Source organism: Botrytis byssoidea, assembly GCF_014898295.1.
Source record: "Botrytis byssoidea strain MUCL 94 chromosome Unknown BBYS_007, whole genome shotgun sequence".
NCBI lineage: Eukaryota > Fungi > Ascomycota > Leotiomycetes > Helotiales > Sclerotiniaceae > Botrytis > Botrytis byssoidea.
The window spans coordinates 1024158-1045744 of record NW_024065848.1 but is presented as its reverse complement, the minus strand read 5'-3'; the positions used below and the strand labels follow the sequence as shown (position 1 = coordinate 1045744).

Below are 21587 nucleotides of genomic sequence, written 5' to 3'. Positions count from 1 at the left end.
GCCCATAAGCCGGCTGTTGGAAAGACCCTATTGGTCTTCAAGGTAACATTGCGGGGGTCGTCTGGTGTTGTGTGAGCATATCGCTGATTTCTCTTGATGGAAACTTTCTACATCATTATTTCATTTTCTTCCCTTCAGTTTTCTCACGTATTTCCTTGCCGTCGAGTTTTTTTCCTTGGTTTTTTCTATTCCCTTTCTTCTATCAGTATCATCAGTACCATGGGTTTCTTTGAAGTTCATCTTAGATTCGTGTTATAATGATGTATGAGACGCTGGACGACTCGGAAAGTGATTTGTTTCCATCTTTGAGGTCAGTAGAATCTATTTCTGGTTCTTTTACTTCACATACATATGCCACCTGAATCGAGACCATGAATTAGAGCTCTTGTGTCCAACAGATTGAGTGACTCGAAGAACTATGACCTCAACTCTTCTATCATCACAAGCATTATGAAGTTTCAAAATGTTCAGAACAATTTGGAAAATGTATATACACAAACAATGCTGACATCCCCATTCCTACAGTGTTTCCCAGAATGGCAATGTTACCATTGAGCCTCCTCATACTCATATATGCATTCTCGACTTGTGTTAATGCTGAATTTTCTTTGCCATCTCAAGTAACAGGTTTTATTCCTTCGTGCGCTCAAGTCTGCTTTGAGTCCTTTGTACAAGACAACTATCCAACAAATGTTTGTGGCGACACACCTACGTTTGACTGCTTATGTGAAAATGGTAGCAAGTCTACATACACGGTGGGGGAGGGGGCAGTACAATGTATAATGTCAGAAGCCAGCGTGGGCTTCTGTAGTGGAGATGACTCTTCTAGTAAGTCATTGTCGAGGGTTTGCTTGACGGAAGTTTCTAATTTGTCCTGCAGATGATACAGTGCTAAAAGCATACAATATGTGTAATTCCGACAAGAATGCACTGCCAAACACACACAGTACTCTTACAGCAACTCTCGTTCTACAATCAGGCTCCGCAAGTATCGTCCAGATTGCACCAGTGGCAACGACAAGTGCTAGTGATTCAGTAGCTACAACTTTATTCACAACTGCCCCTACAGCTACAGCTACAACTACAACTACAACTACTCCAAGTCCAACCACGAACTCAAAATCATCGTCAGGGGTACCACAACCGGCAGCTGCCACGAGTGCCTATTCATCACCGGAGAAGAGTAAGCCAGTACTATCAACTGCGCAAATAGCTGGAATTGTGGTAGCAGGCGTCGGTGCTGTGGTTTTGGTAGTTGGAGCTATATTGCTATGTGCCTGTATGAGGCGTAAAAGGCAAGCAAACCGAGATAGCGGGTATCTCCCATTCCAGCAAGAGCCTTCTTTGAGCATCAAATCTCAATCTCACTTCGGTATTACGAAGCCAATGGCGCCATCACCAGCTTCCATTTCAACCCGAGGACCAACACCAATGGGACCATTTTTAGGGGCTCGAATGCCTTCGAGGGGGGGGCAGCCAAGCCCCGATTCTTTTTCTCAAAGGAACGCTATCCCAGAGAACATCGGTCTTGCCATGACCTCCGAGAGCCCCCAAAACAATATGTTAAACCCCATAGGTTACACTGAAGAAGTATTCCAACGTGGCCCATCTCCACTTTTGCCCGAAAGACCAGCTCTCACCCTGCAGGTTCCTTTCCAGCGAAATCCCAACGAGATCCATACTGCTGCCTATCAGCAACCATCAAAATTCACGAGCAATATTCGGCAATCTATGGATACACAATTCGAAGATGAAGATTCATGCAGCACAGCTGTAGCATCCGAAGCACCATGGAATGCGGCCTCTTACGGATCCATATCAAATGAAAAGGCTCTCCGACAGCCTGATCCCGCATATTATCAATCACCTCGCCTCCAAGGTGAGCTCTCGCCAAATGAAACAGAACATATTATCGATTCCTACAAGGATCCTTCAGTAGAGTCTGACTTCTACGTACGCCCCCTTAATCTCCAAAGAAACTTTTCACAACCTCGTCGGCCCGAAAATGCAATGAAACTTTCTACTCAACGCAATCCATCTTTCAAGGATCCTCTTAGAGCAATCTCATCTGTGTACTCTGCAAAATCCCACAACCGTCGACCCTCTTCAAATGAAGTCGAGAAGTTAAACTCACTCATGCAATCTAACCCCTCATTTCGTCACGTGATAGGAAAATCCACATACAATCCCGTAGGACCATATGATCAAAACCGCACCTCTAGAGCTTCGATAGGATCTATGACATCCTTCGAAACCATGGATTCTATCAATCCTGAACCCCTAGAGCTTTCGGGCGACACTAATCTCAGCCCTGTCGTCGAATCACCTACTGACAAATCAAACGTGATCGGTAAATCACCAGTCAAATACCCCAAAATCAAAGGAAACCCAAGCCAGCGCCATTCTCGTACTCGTACCCGAAAATCGATCATAACCAATTTCCCCGCACCACCGCCAATATCTATCGAGTCACCCATCCGTCCCCCTACAGCACATAGTAATAAACCATGGCAAGAAGCCGAGATCGCCGCTCAGAAAACGCGCATGGCATCTCTAGGACTATCGCCCGGAAACTTTCTTTCGCCAGGCTCTCACAACTCGGGCATCACTATTCGAAAAAGTAATGACTTTTTCAGTCCCACCGATTTAGCTTCAAGAAGTCCTCCACCACCGATCCCGTTACCATTACCACCAACTTTTAAACAGAGGGATATCAGTCCAAGAACTACGAATGGAAGTGGGAGTAAAAAAAGCGCCCCGCCCCCTTCTTTAAGTCTCGCCACATCACCAAATTCATCACAAAAATGGAGAGTCCTTCCCGACACCAACACTAATATTAACACTACCAACACCACCACCACTCCTTCCCACCAACAAACCTCACCAACCGTCGTATCTCCACACTGGCGGCCACAAATACTCACCGGGATATTGAGAAAAGATAGCGTCCAGTCCTTACACAAACCCGCCACCAGTGTCTCTTCCTCCAACACTAAACCCTCTCAACCACTTTCTGTCCCCCTCCACACTTCCATGGACCCCGAAGTATCCTCAATCTACAGCCAAGAAACACGCAATTTCACATTCGATCCACGTCTTACACAAATGACTACCATGTCTGAAATAAAAGCCCAGGGACAAGCTCCTATTGGTTCTTCGAACGAAGATGCCAGTACAGCTACAGATACAAATATGAACGGTAGATCAGTCGTATATACCAAAGACGATGGGTCGGGAGAAACTATCACTATCAATATCAATGGGGATAATTCCAGTGGTTTACCAAAAACACCGGGTTGGCTACCGAGATTGACGCCCACGAGACGGGGAAATGATTTGTTTTTGAATGTGCAATAGTGTGATCCATATACTATTCGAAGAAGTGGGGATATGATGTAAGCGTGAAGGCAAGTAAGAGGAGGGCGTCGGTTCATTGTTTTAAAACATGATCAGTAGATATTCTCCTATCGTGCTCAGTTTCTTTTCCTTTTGTGGTTAATCTTGTATGAGTATGAGTATGAGTATGAGTATGAGTATGAGGTTATGCATCGTAGGATGAATAGGATAGAATGGGAAAGGATCGATGCTGGATTAGGCATTTTCAGGAACAGATCCTACATTCTTTATTTCTTTTGTCGAAGAAAATACCCAAGTTAGGAATGCAGGATATGGAGTTACAGAAGCATTGTAGGAGTCATAGCTTTTACAGGGATGGGCGTTAGTTTTGTTGTTACAGTGTACTTTAGGAAAAGGCCTGGGGATTCTTTGCATGCATTCAAAGCAAATTCAAGCTATGAGACTTGGGGGACATATTTGGGGTCTACTATATTATTAGTAGCTATTTAAATCTTGATCTACCAATGTGGTTACACTTCTCGTATTAATGGTATCGCTATCGATGTAGCTGTGGCTCGACGACAAAAGTAAAGCGAAGACATGAATGAATAAGAAACAAATTAAAATAGTTGCAATGGAGGAATGACAGGAATTATGATTATGATCCCGCGTGAAAACATGAATTAGAGAAAGACAGAATGGGAACGATTAGAAAGGGGGCAATTTGAAGTCGGATGACAACTTCGTGAGAGAAATACAAACGCAATTTGAATATACCGTCCAGATGCATTTACCGTCCCAGGGCATCTCTTATCTTCGTAAAATTCGGTACATCCATGCCAGAACCCCAGACTCCTGTATATTCGCGAAATACGCCAATTTCCCCGCTTGTACGCGAAAAGAGAAGAAATTATAACATCCATATTTCGATCGGCTCGCGGAGTACATGGGGAACGCAATAGAGACGTATGATCGGAATCGCTTGATTGACAAGTTAGTCCTGCCAGTGAGTAGGAATCACTGGCTCGACAGCCTACTTTTCCAAATATCTTATCAGTCTATCCATCCAATTTTCGTTCATTCGTTCAAGAATGTGCTTACATATTGGTCTGATTCGAAGGGGTCATCGGTAAATGGTAGCTCATTCATGATGCTTGGAATTGGTCTGGGTTTCTCGTCTGTTTCTTGAGATTAGCAATGTGCAACAAGTAATAAGGTGAATGCTAGTAATTTACCAGAGGAGAATACACGACGAATTTCTTGAATCTTCGATTGCAAGGTTTGTGTGTCAATTTTAATCTTTGGAGGGGAATTGGTAAGACGGAATTCAGCCTGTAGATGTAAGTGTTCAGGAGATTCATTTGGCAAAGGGGAAGTTTGGAGAAGAAATTGTCTCTCTAGATGCATGCCTTGATTGAGAGCCGGCAAATTAATCTCGCTTGGTGGGTCAATGTCCTGTACCGTTACAAACGTAGATTTTGAAGAGATGCTTGAGCGCTGGCTAGATGGGACAAGCATAGGGGAATCATTGAGGAAGTCTTGTCTCTCTGGGTGTATGCCTTGGTCTGAAGCAGATAAAAGGGCTTCGCTTTGTGAGTGCATTTCTTGTGATGTTATGGGCAATGGAGGAGTGCTTGAATGCTGCGCAGATGATTCGAATGATTTTGCAAAGCCAACATCTTTCTCCACATCGGTCGTGACTTTCATCTTAGATTCAGTCGGTGGTATTTGTCGAGGTTTTCTCATGCGAGAGTACAAGAGGGAGGATATTTGGTGCTGGATATCCAAGCCCTCCGCTTTGCTCTGCTTTTTTCTCTTAACCAACAATGATCTCACATCTGTGACGGGGCTGACGGGGGTATCTTTTGACACTGACGCCGATTGTTCCAAAGTTATTGTTTGCTTAAGGGGTTTGGATTCTCCTACGGAAGTAGCGAGCGGAATATGATTCGAAGTGGTTTTGTTAGCTGCTTTAATTGCCATTGATTCTTTATGCTTACGACTAGCAATTTCCACCCATGATTCTTCAATTGGGCTTGAACGCTCAAGAGATTTGTAGGCAGGTTCCACAAATTCTCGGTGCTTGCGACTGGAAGATTTCGTCCACGACTCTGTCGTCAGTGTCTTGAAATGGTTAGAAGCAGGAACTTTCAATCGCATATAAAAGGGGGCGGGTAAAAGCTACCTCTTCGTCATCTAGTGATTTTCTAAGAATATAAGTTGATGCAAGAGAAAGGGTTCGGCTTTTGTACTCAGAAAACATACTCGCATCTCGGATGGAATATGATGGTCTATAGTAATCACTATTTTGAACGCCCCGATCCGTAGGAGTATCTCTGTGAGGAGACGGTCTGAAAAAAGAACCTCTTGAAGCGCCAACATTAGCAGAAGAGCCTCTTCGAGAAGATTTTTCATAGTAGGAGCCGTTTCGAGTGTCTTGGTCTCTATGATATGGAGATCGAGATCTATAGGAACTGGAGGTTGATATCTTCTGGGCCGAAATAGAGGAATTAGAGCGGCGGGACTGACGAGACTTGTGCGGGCTTTGACTGATATAGGAGCTTTTGGGGCTTCTGGAACGCGGTCGATAGTGATTGTAATACCGGCGGGTTCTGGGAACGGAACGATAGTGGACGTCAGGGCTTCTAGAGCGGGACCGAGAGCGTTTACGACAGGCGGGCTGATGAGTTTCCAATGGGGAGCGGGAACGGAAACTATACTCATTGTCCCCTTCTTGCTTGATCGATCCAAATATGTCAGACAAGCCTTCGGCACGAAAGTGAGGAAGGTCCTCATCGTTCTTTTCCTGCTTGATTGGACTGGAATTATGAGTTGGAATTTTGGTACGAGAACCCAGAGGCTCTTTATTGGCATCTCCAGTCATCCCCTTTCCCTTGCCCATTGTAACTAGATTCGATTAATAATTCTTTTTTTGCTAAATGCAAAACTGCTGTTAGTAGGTAAAGTAATGGTGATCAAAGTGGCAGAGAGCAACTTGAATTTAGCACTATATCTCCTGGGAAAAGAGAAAGCCAAGATAGGTAATCTTGGAATAATATTTGTAACAGGTTATTAAAGACTGTTTGTATGACTCTGAAAGAATTTGAACATGCTGTGGAATTATTGTGTTTATTCTTGTTTACAAATGTTGTGGAAGAGATCTTGGTGTAGATATCGGAGGTACTTCGGGTAAACAAGGGCTTTTCTTTTGTCTCTGTCTCTCGAGAGAAAGACCTCTCCTCTCTTATGGCTGTGGCTTATTTAAGTTTTTCTTTCAAAATTTAAGAATACTAAGCTATTCACCAACATGAACATAAAATTTGGTATCCAGCAATTATTATCCATCTCATCACTACCAGTGTCTAATAATGATATACCTTTCAAAAAGTTTGGTCAAGAACCAATTGTAGATTGAGCAATGTCAAACATCAAGGCCTCGTTTACCTACCTATAGGGGAAAGGGAAGATTGTCATAGAGCCTCAACTCATATATCTAATAGAGTACCTGGCATCTACCTACAAAGTGGAATCTGACATAATATCCTGTCCGAATCTAAATCGCATTCCACCAATCAATGTATTCTTTGGTAACACTCTACCTGGATCAACCTAGGCTACGGAAGCGACTTGCATGAATGATCAATGATCAACATTTTATCTCTTCAGCCTTACAAAGAACTCCACAAGATACCGACAGCTGTCACAAGCTGCTCGCAAACTATCCAATAGAGTTTGCATACCTAATACCCCATTTTATGACAGAACTTTGGTATTTTGGATTCTTTTCATTATGGATTTCTCGAAGCCCCCATCGTTACCTCTATCGCTCGCCCCCAATGATATTCATGGATATGAAAGATGCAAGGCTTGCTTTCAAGTAATCTTCGTTTGGCAACATTACCATCCTCTGGGGCCCCCAGGATCTTCCTATTCTGCTCTCCGAAGATGGTCTATATTTGTGGTTGTCCAGTGCTGCCTTTCCTTTCGCATTTTTCACTACTACTCGGGCATCTGTCTGACCTGCATATGCCCCTCGTAAATGCTTCTGCAAGCCTCACATGTATGCTTAATGGTGGAGATGATGCGAAGATTGCGTATCTCTCGTTTCCTGTGGCTAATACCGGCCAGTGATAGCAGCAGCTTTGTCCTGGTTTGAATTTTGGGCATCCGACAGGCTTCTCAGATTCAACGAGGCCGGCGGTCAGTGATCCATCATAAATCCGGATTAACTTCCTAAATTTACCAAGATGGAATGTACCAAGCGATACTTTCTACAGGCGTTCGAAGGCTGATTTGGCTGAAGCCTGGTCACTCCCACATCCCAGCGATACTTTCTCATGGGGAATCGCACATTTGGTGGGAAAGAAAAAGGCCGGGGCTCTCCCACACTCTTTGAGTTTGAGTGTCATGATTTCATTCAGCCCTTTACAGTCGGATTTACATGGCCTGGTATTTGCCGGCATGCAGATAAGGATCAGACATCAAGATCCGTGGGAATGTTTTACGTAGATGTCTTCACCAATTGTACCATAAATTGCGTTTCGTGCCAAATTTAATGACAGCGGCCACATCTGTGGTAAGATCTATCCTTTTTCTGGAGCTCTGCCGGCTAATTCTACATCAAAGTGTCATCATATTCAAGTCTTCCCGCTCCTCTTATGCCCGTGGCCACAGATCTATGGTATCTGGCCAACCGCAGATTCTTGGAACGGATTCTAAGAGGCCTAAGGATAATTTATCATGCGGGCAAAAATCCTTTCCGTCTGAGGATTGACCCTTGAAATCGAACTACCGCTCTTATTCCTGGACGGCTAGCTTACCCAAGATCCCGGTGTACCAACTTGCCACCTGCATCACCCTCGTGGTCAGCTATTCCCTCTCATCCTGTAATGCTTTCTTAGCTAATTGCATTGAACTCCTTCTGAAAATTCTGGGTAAATTGCACAGTGCTCGCGAGTTAACACAATTCTATCCAGTCGTATCAAAGATAATTTTTTGACTCATAAAGCGGCCTAGTACTTTCTCTATCATCATGGCTAGCTACCTCTTCTGGCTACAGGATTGTCTGGTCTTTCGTTTTTACTACTTTTAATACATTTAACGATTTAGAATCTAGTTACAGACTTGAGTTCCTTCTGGGTACATAAACATGGTAACAATTGACAATGAGATGGCAAACAACATGATGAGAATTGCAATAGCAGGCTCGGGCGGCTTGGCCCAGATTATCGCTCATGAGATTCGCAAGACTGTACATCCATTCATCATATTATCGAGACAGGTCAGTTGACTCCAGCACGTCGACATATCTGAACAAGCCTAACCATTATCTTTAGGGACAACCAGATCTAGAGACACACGGCTATCAAGTGGCTGTAGTCAATTATGACGACCAAAATAATCTTCGCTTTAATCTTCGAGGAATAGATATAGTCATTTCCACGGTATCTGGCAACCCTCAAATCAACCTCATCGATGCCGCCGCGCATTCCCGCGTTCAACGTTTCATCCCTGCAGAATACAAAGATAAGCTAGGCGGGCGACCAACGAATGGCCCCTCAGACCGTGGAAGGGCTGCAAGCATTGAAAGACTTCGACACTGGGCTCACCACCCCCGTCATCAAATGCAATATACTGTTTTTGGATGTGGGGTTTTCTATGAACGATTCGCCCTAGGAGGCCTAGCTTCAATGGGCATCAGCACTTCAACTGCACTCGGCTATCAAGGTTCTTATCTCATGAATATGGAGACAAACACAGCAGAAATAGTGGAATATAATACTATGGGTCAGGCAATTTCAGTATCGATGACATCTGTAGGTGATGTGGCGCGGTTCATCGCAGCAGCTCTGTATTTAGATCAACGGATATGGCCGATAGAGTTCAGGATGCAGGGAGACCGGAAAACTGTAAGTGAAATTATGCAGTATGCTGAAGCTATCAAAGGACGTAAGTGCTCTTCTGTTTATCTTTGATTGCACCTCTAAAGCAAATGCTAACAAGAATAGCAGAGCCATTTGCAACAACAATAATTGTAGCCCCGGAACTGGAGGCAAATATTCAGGAAGCAGCTTATTACCAAGATAGTGCTAGAGTTGGCCGCTTACAGGAGTTATCTGCTACTGAGGAGAGAAGATACGACTTCTCGCAAGTCAATCTGAATTCATTGGTCAACATCCAGCCAGTTTCGTTTTGGAACTGGCTACGAACCCATTGGGCACCTCGGTGACCTTTACGCTAGATTGTGATTAAGGACGTATATACAACATCAAGATACCAAAGACTCCAGCCTCAGAAATGTCATTATGTGATCTGACATGTAGGATAATACTGCATGGCGATTTCGCCCAGTCTCGGAATACTGGACCTAAATGGATATAAATTATGAAGGCAAAGGAAGTGGATATGAGATCACGAGGACCGAAGAATATTGTCGCAAGCGAGGATTGCATGCTGATTCACTTATGTCATGAATACTGATTTATTTCCTTCATTCTTTTTAGTTACTCGAATTGTATTTCGGGCATGTTACTCAACTAGACAAATCTTCTATTTGGAATATGACGAATATGATCAGCCTTTATGTCCTCGCACTTTGATATGCACTGTGTTGTATATAGACAAAGCTCTTGAGCTATTTTCCTAACACCAGTATCTTGCACATTGGAAAATCACTCAAAAATACAAGTACCACAATAACAATGAGATAGATGAATAGTATTGATGGGATATTGATGTTGTGTAAATGGAATGATCTCTTTCATGCCTTTCTCCAGAAAATGTTGACCTTGAGAATTGTTCTTGAGTGTTTAGATCGAGGTGGATGGGGCTGTGAGAATTGACACAGGCGAGACAGGCCCTCTTTTGACGGTTTGTGTCTGTTAGGGGGATAGATCATAAGAAACATTGGAGGAAGAGATCATTAAATTCGTTTTCTCGTAGCAGCAAAAGGAGCAAAGAGCTTAGCAACCGTACTATTCTAGTGATAAGAATATATTTATGTAAATTTGCAGACAGATACATCAACTCACCGTAGTAATTGTTCAAGAAGTTTTTGAGCGAGGCATAGGATTGGCTATATGTCACATGATCTGTATAATTCCGACGCTAGCGAAACGTAAACATTGAAACCCCCATGATATCGCCAACCAAACCAACGCATTCAATCACTCAACCCAGCAGCCCGCGATCTCCCACGAATTCCCCTCTCAAACAATCCTAACTCTAATACCAATATTTGTCAATCAACGCGACGATACACGAGATAACCACGCAAAATAACCACGCGAAATCTACCTCGATCTCCAATTTTAAAGCGACAATCGCCCGGACAACAAGAAATCCAAGGAAGCAAATGCGCTACTAGGACATCAATGACTACCCTCGTACGAGCTCGAAATCCTCTAGAAACTCTGAAAATGAGCCAACAACCGGCGACGCGAAGAAGGAGTAAAAGATTGGCTAGTGGGTTGCGATATTTCTTTTTTTGGGGTTTGCGATTATGGGAGGGGAATGCTGGAAGATGGATTTTTTTTGGAGTGCATTGGCCAGAAAGTTACTAACAGAAGTATAGGTTATGATGAAGAAGATGGAGATTTTCAATTCACGCGTGTATCCAAGAAGGCCAAAACTACTGTATCTGTTCCAGATCCAATACCAGAGGCACCGCCCGTAACGACGACGGTACCTAGGAGGACTAAAAAGGCAGCCCGCGAGCGCGAAAGCCACAATGTTGCACCGGCGTCATCACCTCCTTTCAAGAAAACGAGAGCAGCACCCAGAACAAATCTTTCAACGCCGAAAGAATCGAGGGTAGAGAAGGTACAGAAACCCAAGAATGAAGTCGAACCGAAACGGGCAACTAGGAAAAGTACGCGTTTATCGACGGAGAAATTTCAAAATGGGGACAATAATTCAACCAATGGAAGCCGGGATTACGACAACAGTATTGATATGATTGGTGGTGCACCTCAACCAGAGGAATCGAACAGGTCAACTATAGAAGCTCCGAATAACACACACTCTACGGTCATTGCCTTGCCATTTAGCGATACCCCAATTATCAATCGAAATAAGGAATTGCGAAAGAAAGGTGGGACGGGTCAGAGGAGGAGTAGCTTGGGTATGCGTGGGAGGAGGGCGAGTTCACTCATTGACAGTGGATATAGCGCAATACCCCACAAAGAGGTCGAAACCTCACAATTTTACAAACATATTGAGGATGGACTACCTGAGCCGAGAAGGATGAAACAGCTCTTGACCTGGACGGGCGAAAGAGCTCTGCCGGAAAAACCTGCGCATGGCGATCCGAATAGTGGTGCAAAATTAGCAGGTGAGTACTTTGGTCAAATGTAAGGTTCAGAGACAGGACTGACGAGTACAGCGAGAGCAATATCTGAAGCTCTTCTCAAAGACTTTGGGACTAATAACACATTTTCGAACTGGTTCGATCGGGAAGAAAAACAGCCGACCAGGATAACGAAAGTGGTCAAGAAACCCAATCCTAAGAACCTCGAAGCAGAAGAAAACATACAGGCTTTAGAAGCTCGAGTCAAACAGTATGGGTTGTCTTTTCAATACTCAAGATATGAGCTAACAACCACTAGACTAGAAATCGAAAAATCGCAATGGATATCCTACAAAAAGCCCACTGCCCCTCTTCCACCCCTCTTCCCTGATACGCATGACGAAGCAAATCCGCTTTCCCCCACTCATATAGATCCTACTCTTCTAGACCCCGAACAATCTGCCATTCTCTCCCTAATAACGTCCTCGTCATCTTTGTCCCTGCGCGACAACGCTTCGGAAAGACTCAAGGATATTCATCAAGAAATCGAAGGGAAAGTAGATTGTTTCTTGGACGGCATACACAAAATTGAACGATATGCGGAAACAGTAGGAAGGGTCGCGGATAAGATATTGGCTTTGAGTGCGGTGAGGCTGGAGGAGAGGGAGAGGAGGGAGAGGGAGGTAGTGGGGACGAGAGATGTGCCAATGGTAGAGGTGCTGAGGAGTTTGAGCAGGATTCTTCCCGAGGGGAGCACGAGGTAATCTTGCCTGTGATTTATCGATGCAAGTCTCGATCCATTTGCTGTGTAATGGGAGATTTCATAATTACAGGGGGCTCCGTCCCGCTTCACTAGAAATTTAAGGCTTGACAAAATATATGGGTTCAATGGCCAAGCCCAGGAAACGCCTTTGCGAATGGAGATTTTAAGAGGGATGGGAAATGAGTAGAGCGAAGATGGAATATTCAATGAATGATGATAAAGCGACTTTTGGCAAACAATTTGTTTTCTTCTTCACCCGTTTTTGGCTATCTTGGTCATTGTGAATTGGAAGAGTAGATAGTAGGCTTGCTTCTTGTTGATTTTTTTTGTACAAATGGATGGGTCAGGGTGTGGAGAACGCAATTCTCATGGAGTAAAGGGAATGTATTGGGGCATAGGGGTGTTTATGGACAATGGCTGACATTGGCAACTGCATTTGAACATTACGACGGTGACGGTTGTGACGGTGGATTTGATAGAACAAATTAATCAACCATCAAGACATATGACGGTCTTGACAAAATTGTTGCTGAATTGTTTCAGAAATGTGGAATGTGCGGGGTATGTAGTGTGATGTGAGATAAAGGCGAGCTCTTAGCCTCTATGTCTTCACCGTCTATGAATTACGAACAATTTTAATATCACTGATAAGTGTCAGGAACTATAATCAAATACTTGTTTCGTCATTGCAATGAATGTAATTATATCGGAACCTACGAGTAGACTTGGATCGTATACAGTGGAGAAATACGATGGTAGAGGTATCAGTAGGGAGATGGTATCAGAGGCTGCAAAACTGTTTAGTCGAGAGTATGACGTATGGGGTTCGTTAGCGAGTGAGAAAATGGGAGAGGGAAAGAAGAAAGGTAGGTGAGTTCTTCGTGATATGATTAATTGTGTAGTTGTGGTTATGTATCTGCATGATTTGGGTTGTTGGGGACATTCAATGGATTTGGAGTATTGAATTCAGTTACGACGTTCAACTGCTTTGTAATATCCAAATCATTTCGTACATTCGATTTACTGGAAAGCTTAAATTTGCTGAAGGCATCAGTTCCATCTAGACATTTGCTATATTCGTATATTATACACACAGTGCTGATCAAAATTCAAACCCCCACAGGCTCACGAATCAAAATGTCAAGTGAAAGACTCATCACCCAAATATTACCCCCTAAGGCACAAAATACATACTTCCGCGTCCTAATCGACGGCAATTTAGCAGGCAACGTTTTTGCTGTCCGCTGGCAGCACAAAGATCTTTCTATCCTGTGGATTACACAGCTCTGCGTAGATGGCAAATGTAGAAATCGGGGGGTGGCTAAAAGGATGCTCGGACATTTAAAAGGGGAAGAAGAAATGGTGGGGATTTTTTCCAGTCATCCATTTGCGTTGATGGCTGTTTTGAGGGTTTGGGGGAGGGGAGTAGAAGATGTTGATAGGGATTTGGAGATGATGAAAGGAACTGTGAAGGGGGTGATGGAGGGGTGTCCGGTAGGGTATGTGAAGGAGGCGAAATTGAGAGGTTCGCTGTTCGGAGAGGGGGGCGGACGAGCAGTGGCGTGTGCCGATACGCAGTTTTGGGTCGATCATGAGGAGCCGCTTGAGGCGTTGAGGAGAGTAGAGGAGAAGGGTCTTGTTTGGCCTTGTGGAGAGTTACCTGATGGTTGTGAATTTGTGGCATTGGTGGATGCTAATTACGGTGACTAGACTATCTGAGCACTTCTCGATTACAAGGTTCAATTCGGAACAGAAAAATCGTTTTGCTAATATTGATTGTTTGTTACGAATTGTCTTCTTTGTGTTATCTGTCCATTTCAGCTCACCGGGTGCGGAAAGAATCGAGAGCATTTAGCAGAATCTCATTGGAATGCCCAATTCGAACACAGGATGACAGCTCCACTTGATAGTGCAAAGATGAAGGACAGACTAACACTGTACCGTAATGAAAAATAGCTGAACACGGATTGGTCATCAGCGTAGGGCATACACTCGTGTATTTGTGTCAGGAATATATCAATTTGCTATTAGGAGCCGAAACTGGAATTGAAATTTGAACAAAAAAGAAAGAGAGGTAGGATTCAGAGGAGCCATAACTGAGGTCATCACAGGTTGTTTACCAAAGGTTTGAAAGAAATCGCGAACGTTGCGCAACATAGCTCACCGGGCAGGGAAGCCTTTTTGTTCCGCAGTCGAAGAGTTCAAGAGAATTCATGAAATGGGGTATCAAGACTTTTTTTCCTATTCAATTTCTCTTTTACAGGCCACACCGCTATTCATGCGATGTGATGTAATGCTATTATATGCATAGCGCGTTCCGCCGTGTTGCATCGAATCACCTAACAACTGATATCTCCAGAATCATATTATTCCCATACACATGATGAACGCCTCTAACCACCCCGGAATTCCCACGCACGCATTTTCGATTCTTACATCCCGTCTTTCAACTCATTCATTCTCACAGCATCTCATCCGATTCCCTCAACCACGCCCTCGCCAAATCCTTTGCCAATCCTAACCTCAATACCCTCAAGATATCCACATCTGTCATGCCCGCATTAATTCCTTTCCTCCAATCCCACCCCCTCTTAATACTCCCCTTGTTCTTCAGAATTCCACTCGCCGTAACCGATTTATGAAATTGCGAAGCCATCATTGAACTTCCTACCATTGAGAAGCTCCCAGAAGTACCCGATGACGATTGACTCAATAAGTCCATGGGATTAGAGCCCTTTAGACCTGAAGCGTTTTTAATGACTGTTTCGAGAAAAGCGTTGCAGACGGCATAGATACGTGGACCGATACCCTGGATATCTTCGATCGTGCGGAGGAGGATATCAATTTGAGAGGTGCTGAGGAGGGAATCGGGCTGGTTAACGAAGGGCATGGCTTCGCCTAAGAGCGCAAGAATGTAATGAACAGGGATGACGGCCCCACGATCTTCATCGTAGATACCACCGCGAATGTTGTCGTCGGAACTGATTATCAATGCTAATAGAGCATTGGCTGCTTCCGACCTTCGGGTGATCGCACCCATTGCTGGTTTAGAACCTGGTGATAACATGACTTCTTGGTCTCTCAGGGTATAAAACCTACGGAGCGTTGCGTATCCGCTTAATGAAGTATGAACAAGTTCTGCAGCTTCGAGGTCCATACTAGACATTTCATTTAGAGCGTTCTTTGGAGATGAGATTAATCGCTGCAAATGGTCATCAAGGTCGGCCTCTGGAGGATAGGCTGTCGAGTATACCAAACATAATTGAATGAGAGTATCAAGGACATCCTTAACCTTGGCGGAATTATGAGCTAAAGCATAATACCATAAGGCTTCACCAGGAGAAATGTTGTCTCGGGCAAGTGAATCGGCATATGACTATAGGTTGTTAGCTGACTGTGTATATTGGTGCATCAAAAGGTCATATAACACATACCATTGCGATGGCTTCGGCTTGAGAACTCATATTAAGATCATTGAGTAATCGCCAAAGTTTATCGACAATCCCAGCACTATCTAGCTTAACTGTTCTCATGATTTCACCCACCATATCTTCGGATCTCTTTTCTGAATCGAGTCGGCCCAATACAGCGATCGCTAGTTCCCATCCTTCTTTTGTTATCTCGGCGTGTCCAATCACTGCAGTCAACTCCGGCAGCTCTTGTAATGACCTTGCATATGTAATAAGAGTAAGATCTTTGACGCCATCCTGTACTGTTGGTGCGCCAAGATTGATAAGATCAAGGTCTTCTTGGTCAAGTTCGCCATTTGCAAGCAGACCTTGAGGTTCAGTACGAGGAAGCCACCCAGCCAACGATGCGACTTCAGCTAAAGCGGAAGATACAGGGCCAGACCAAGCGCGCAAAATACAAATGAGGGATTCAGTGTCACCTTGAAATAGGCAAGCTAATCCAACTTCAACCATATCATTGCTGTTGACATGAAAGTCGGTATTGCTTGCAGCTACAACCTCAAATGCTCGCTGAAGTTTGCGAAGATCATTTTCTGACTCATAATTGATTGCAGAAGCGCGAAGACTATTGATTGATCGCCCCGGAGCTAAACGTCTGTCGTCTTTCTCCTCGTCATGCCATACAAGTAGACCGATAGTTGCTTCACACCAATCCTGGGAATTTTCAATGATAGGGATAGACTCCCCCATAACCAAACTATAAAGTGTAAGTAGGTTCTGGTAGATATTCCATGGTACCCTACTTGCAGCCCTCTTTGCAAGCTTACTATAGTCTCCACCTAGACTACTCCTCATGGAAGACTTTCCAAATCGATTTGATTCATGGCGAGTACCACCTTCTGCGAATTGTTTTAGATCCTCTGTAGCTTGTGATATCCGAAGCCGAAACAATTTCCAATCATTTCCATAGATATTCCAATCTCCATTTATTGCCGGACATAGAGAGAGAACATTGGTCGCATCCTCTACTACCTTTTCGACATTAGTCAGGGCTACTCCAGTAAAGCCGTCCGCCCCGCCTTGAGCATTGATGTCATCTGCATCAGACCACGAGTACCTCCAACCAGCACTTTTGAGGCAATTAATAACAGCTACAAGTCGCCCACGAACGACATTATTAAGTATAGTAGTCCAGAATAAGTGATGAGAAGCAGGGCTCGGTCTGGTCGCCTGAACTTCTTCAAGTTGTTGTGGAAAAGGATCATGAAACTCCTCCAGCCAATCTAGCATGATTTTGGGAAGAGGCTTAACCACGGTTGCAAATCCCTTTTCAACCGGTTTTGAGTGATGGATTTGCATTGCAAGATGAGCCAGGTAATTAGCCTTTGCAAATTCTGAGGCTGCTGGACCTGGGCCAATGATCGAAGCGTACTCTTGCTCATTGTAGACTCCACTTCGTTCACTGTACTCCTGCCAAAGTGCCGTTAATTCGCTCGGTATGAGTGCTAAAGCACGTTGAAGTTTTTCTTCATTGTCTGCCTTTCCCACACCCTGTTCGTAAAGTCTTGTAATTATTGCCTCCGTCTTCAATATTAGATCGTCTTCTTCATCTACGGCTGGTATTCCCTGGCTTTCAGATAGGGTTTTCGCGATTCCAGCAAAATCCGAAGCGGGCACCCTTTTACTTTGTGATTGCGCCAAAGATGCCTGAAAGTCTATCGAATCGTTTCCCATACTCTGTCGCATTTGTCCACCGGATGTGCTTGCAAACCGAACCGAATTGCTGTGCTGATTAAAGATGTTGCGGTTCATTGACTTTGTTCCGCGATAGTCGTCTAGGTCATCGTCCTCGTAGCTGGCATCTTCACTCTCCATATCCTGCTCCTCATCATAAGAATCTGCGAAGCGATTGCGAGTCTTTGTATCAAACCCAGCATCTTCTTCATCCTCATCATCCTCCTCCTCCTCGCTTCCCGATAGCGATCGTAAATTCCTTTGCGACTTTTGAGATTTGTTGCCAAATACCGCTCTCTGTGGTTTTGATGCCGGTCGTGTGAAGAGAGGAGAGGAGAACTGTGGGCTCTGGAGCTCGGAATGACCGAAGTCTGATTGAGAGTGACCAAATTCCGATTGCTGTGAGTACTCTGAATATCCAAAAGCCGACTTGTTTGGGGTTGGGCTTCGCATAGTGCTCTCCAAAAATGATGATGGCGCAGGTCCAGCGGGAGTATAAGAGCCGGCCGATGAGGGAGGGGCTCCAGCAGGTGTAGTCGATGGATTATTTGAAGTTCCAAAACTGAATCGACTATTGGTGCTTCTATTTGGTGTTGAGGGAGGGCTAGAGGAATACTCAAAGCCAGGCATCTTGCATTTAGCTGACCGTGTTCGACAATGGTAAAAGGTTGTACTTATTATGCGATTTGTTTCTCAAAGCTGTATTCTTTAATTGACCAATTTGAGCTTTGTCGGCAATGTTAATGAAGTTTTTGTATACAATTAATACCTAGGTATTCATTTATGAAAGTTCATCTACCAACCCCTGTCCAACCATTTTCAAAGAGCTATCGCGATAACTAGCGCATAACCTTATTTCACGCGTCGACAATAAACAATTTCCAGAACGTCAATAATTAAGATATCTTGGAGTTAAATTGCAAAATACTGCGCATCACAGCTGTATTGTTTCTTTGATGCTTCAGTAATGCCAAGGTAACCAATTTTCCATTCTTCTATACATCGCGGCCGCTGACTCTATTTTGTTAACAGAGAAATAATTACGGTCCAGGCCGGCCAGTGCGGCAACAGCAGTCAGTATACCCCTCGTCTGGCCATACAAGATGGAGGAGATTCTAATTGGGAATTTGGGTAGTTGGTAGTCAGTTCTGGCAGCAGTTGTGTCAGGAACATGGCATAAGTCAAGATGGTAATCTTGAGGAATTTGCGACAGAGGGAGGAGACAGAAAAGATGTATTTTTCTATCAGTCGGACGACACACGATATATCCCCCGAGCCATTTTGATCGACTTAGAGCCCCGTGTATGTGCTTCTTGATCTTCTATGCTATGTGTTGGTATATTTGGGGTGTTAATTTGTGGTTATCAGGTCCTCAATGGTATCCAAACCGGTCCATACAAAAATATCTACAATCCCGAGAACTTTTTTGTTGGAAAGAATGGTTCAGGTGCCGCGAACAACTGGGGAGATGGATACCAAACGGGCGAATCTGTGCATGAGGAAATTATGGAAATGCTTGATCGAGAAGCCGACGGTAGTGACTCGCTTGAGGTGGGTAATCGAACAATTTACACGAACGATTAAGCTAATCTAAGCAGGGCTTCATGATGTTACACTCTATAGCAGGTGGTACTGGTTCTGGATTGGGATCTTTTCTGCTCGAAAGACTGAACGATCGCTTCCCTAAGAAGATTATACAAACCTACTCCGTATTTCCAGACACTACCAATTCTGGCGACGTTGTTGTACATCCATATAACAGTTTGCTATCCATGCGAAGATTAACACAGAATGCCGATTCAGTTGTTGTGCTTGACAATGGAGCACTGTCTAGGATCGCTGCGGATAGATTGCACGTCCAGGAACCTTCGTTCCAACAAACTAATCAGCTGGTCGGTATTCCCCCTTTCGGAGCCAGACTTTGCTTTATTAACATGTACAGGTTTCTACCGTTATGTCAGCTAGTACCACTACACTCAGATACCCAGGATATATGCACAATGATCTCGTTAGCATAGTTGCCTCGCTCATCCCAACTCCTCGTTGTCATTTCTTAATGACGGCCTATACCCCATTCACAGGAAACAATGTTGAACAGGCGAAGACCGTACGGAAAACTACAGTTTTAGATGTCATGCGAAGACTGTTGCAGCCAAAGAACCGCATGGTATCTACAATTCCTGGCAAAAAGAGTTGTTACATATCCATATTGAACGTCATTCAAGGAGACGTTGATCCGACTGATGTCCACAAGAGTCTTCTTCGAATCCGGGAGCGACGACTTGCGACATTCATTCCATGGGGTCCGGCAAGTATTCAAGTTGCGTTGACCAAAAAGAGTCCATACATACCCATGAATCACAGAGTCAGTGGTCTTATGCTGGCAAATCACACAAGTATAGCAACAGTGAGTGTCTTTATAGCTATTTTGCCCCAAAATATTGACATATTATAGCTGTTTAAACGTATCGTGAGACAATACGATGGAATGCGCAAGCGTAATGCCTTCATGGAAGGTTACAAGAAAACTGCACCCTTTGCTGACAATCTCAATGAATTCGATGAAGCTAGGGAAGTAGTAACAGATCTTATCGCGGAGTATGAAGCTGCAGAAGACGCAGATTATCTTAGCCCTGATTCTGGAAATGCTGCTTCAGCGGGAGAAACAAGTGATAGAAGGCTTCCTTAATTGTCTGCACATTTACAGCAGATGGGTATGATAGCATTGTTGGAGTCGAGGATTAGGATTCAGGATGGGACGAAAGGTGTGTCTAGGAGCTGAGGGTACATCGAGTGTCCTATCTACTGGCGCCTAAATATTGAGGACATTGCAATTGGCGTTTTTTACAAGGATGATTAATGATACCAAATTATGAAGAAGTTTCTAGTATTTTTTTTTACCATCGAGATTTCCATTTGAGATCGAATTCTACCGAATCAAATAATTCAATTGACGTTGATTTCGGTTTGTTCCCGGCGGTACCTAGTGTCTTATTAGTCATGTCATAGGAGTTTATGCCCCACCAAAGTTTGATGCTTGACATGATCGACATCATAATTACATCACATCTTTTAGAGCCCCTCAATTTCTCAATTATCTGATGTTCCGGAGCGAAATCTCCAAACACAACAAGGAATAATTTAACTATGCCTTGGTACAGTACCTGAGTAAGGTGGAGTATGATTTTGTCATAGAACATGACTTCGAGAGTTTGAACGCCTTTTTAATCCCCCGTTTTCCCCCTCATTTTTCCTTCCTTCTTCATACTACAAAACAAACATCACACACAATATACCAATTCGCAACGAATACCCTCACAAACAACTACTCTAATTCACAAACAAACAGTGAGCTTCCCTTCATTCAACGTTTTACTCGGTCTCATCTAACATATTTTAGAACACACACAACCTCACACATATATCAACATGCCAGAACAACAATCCAAAGCCGACCTCATCGCTGAGCGTCAAGCCAATCTCCCTCTCCCAGAAGATCCTCCTGTCGCCAGCGACTGGAACTCTGCCGATGCTACCAAAGTCAACGTTGGATCAGGAAGAGACGTAACTAGCCAAACCTCAACTGGCAATGCTCAACAATCTGGATTGGAGGGTGCTGCTACTGGAGGAAGCGGTGTTAGAGAAGCTGGTGGTGTTGATATGAGCAATATTGGACGCGAAGGTGTTGAGAAGAAGAACTAAGCGTTGGACCATTTTGAGAATGGGTGTATTATATTTTTTAATCATTGGAATGATTGATGATGGGTTATGAAGGAAAAAATAGCATTGATGGACGGGATGGGTGGGATGAGATGCTGTATTATACGCATCGTGTATGAAATAGACATGAACTAGCTCTGTAAAGGCTACGAAATACAAAAACTTCATCAAATTCTTGGGACATACTAATTGAAAGTTGCATTGTGTCCAATTCGCATTATTAGATAGTGTGTTTATTCATCAAAATCCCTTATTATTCGCCGAGAGCTCGAATTTTTATTTTATGGATGATTCAGAAGCTGGGCGCGCCTGATTTGTATCATATATTGGAGGGACT

The 21587-nt window shown here is 43.9% G+C and overlaps 8 protein-coding genes across 8 annotated transcripts; 6 read left to right on the top strand and 2 right to left on the bottom strand.

Annotated features, from left to right (window-relative positions):
* The first annotated feature begins 154 nt into the window (after nucleotides 1-154).
* EAE97_004365 (uncharacterized protein) lies at nucleotides 155-3527 on the top strand. The gene is made up of 3 exons (XM_038874877.1): nucleotides 155-310; nucleotides 526-828; nucleotides 881-3527. Exons 2-3 carry the CDS (start codon nucleotides 537-539, stop codon nucleotides 3355-3357), a joined length of 2769 nt encoding a protein of 922 aa, XP_038734321.1. The 5' UTR covers nucleotides 155-310; nucleotides 526-536; the 3' UTR covers nucleotides 3358-3527.
* Nucleotides 3528-4330: 803 nt separating this feature from the next.
* EAE97_004364 (uncharacterized protein) lies at nucleotides 4331-6238 on the bottom strand (the record flags this gene model as incomplete). The annotated part of the gene is made up of 4 exons (XM_038874876.1): nucleotides 4331-4369; nucleotides 4438-4514; nucleotides 4572-5460; nucleotides 5522-6238. The coding sequence occupies 4 exons, from the start codon at nucleotides 6236-6238 to the stop codon at nucleotides 4331-4333; spliced, it is 1722 nt and encodes a 573-aa protein (XP_038734320.1).
* A 2247-nt stretch (nucleotides 6239-8485) lies between these two features.
* EAE97_004363 (uncharacterized protein) lies at nucleotides 8486-9565 on the top strand (the record flags this gene model as incomplete). The annotated part of the gene is made up of 3 exons (XM_038874875.1): nucleotides 8486-8617; nucleotides 8673-9285; nucleotides 9348-9565. The coding sequence occupies 3 exons, from the start codon at nucleotides 8486-8488 to the stop codon at nucleotides 9563-9565; spliced, it is 963 nt and encodes a 320-aa protein (XP_038734319.1).
* A 1144-nt stretch (nucleotides 9566-10709) lies between these two features.
* EAE97_004362 (uncharacterized protein) lies at nucleotides 10710-12387 on the top strand (the record flags this gene model as incomplete). Its single annotated transcript, XM_038874874.1, has 4 exons — nucleotides 10710-10800; nucleotides 10910-11668; nucleotides 11720-11894; nucleotides 11943-12387. The coding sequence occupies 4 exons, from the start codon at nucleotides 10710-10712 to the stop codon at nucleotides 12385-12387; spliced, it is 1470 nt and encodes a 489-aa protein (XP_038734318.1).
* A 1136-nt stretch (nucleotides 12388-13523) lies between these two features.
* On the top strand, nucleotides 13524-14096 carry EAE97_004361 (uncharacterized protein; the record flags this gene model as incomplete). The annotated part of the gene is made up of 1 exon (XM_038874873.1): nucleotides 13524-14096. One exon carries the CDS (start codon nucleotides 13524-13526, stop codon nucleotides 14094-14096), a length of 573 nt encoding a protein of 190 aa, XP_038734317.1.
* A 751-nt stretch (nucleotides 14097-14847) lies between these two features.
* On the bottom strand, nucleotides 14848-18160 carry EAE97_004360 (uncharacterized protein; the record flags this gene model as incomplete). Its single annotated transcript, XM_038874872.1, has 2 exons — nucleotides 14848-15762; nucleotides 15821-18160. 2 exons carry the CDS (start codon nucleotides 18158-18160, stop codon nucleotides 14848-14850), a joined length of 3255 nt encoding a protein of 1084 aa, XP_038734316.1.
* A 240-nt stretch (nucleotides 18161-18400) lies between these two features.
* On the top strand, nucleotides 18401-20219 carry EAE97_004359 (uncharacterized protein; the record flags this gene model as incomplete). Its single annotated transcript, XM_038874871.1, has 7 exons — nucleotides 18401-18505; nucleotides 18563-18603; nucleotides 18666-18832; nucleotides 18899-19081; nucleotides 19129-19422; nucleotides 19473-19937; nucleotides 19986-20219. Exons 1-7 carry the CDS (start codon nucleotides 18498-18500, stop codon nucleotides 20217-20219), a joined length of 1392 nt encoding a protein of 463 aa, XP_038734315.1. The 5' UTR covers nucleotides 18401-18497.
* Nucleotides 20220-20959: 740 nt separating this feature from the next.
* EAE97_004358 (uncharacterized protein) lies at nucleotides 20960-21232 on the top strand (the record flags this gene model as incomplete). Its single annotated transcript, XM_038874870.1, has 1 exon — nucleotides 20960-21232. One exon carries the CDS (start codon nucleotides 20960-20962, stop codon nucleotides 21230-21232), a length of 273 nt encoding a protein of 90 aa, XP_038734314.1.
* Nucleotides 21233-21587: the final 355 nt, after the last annotated feature.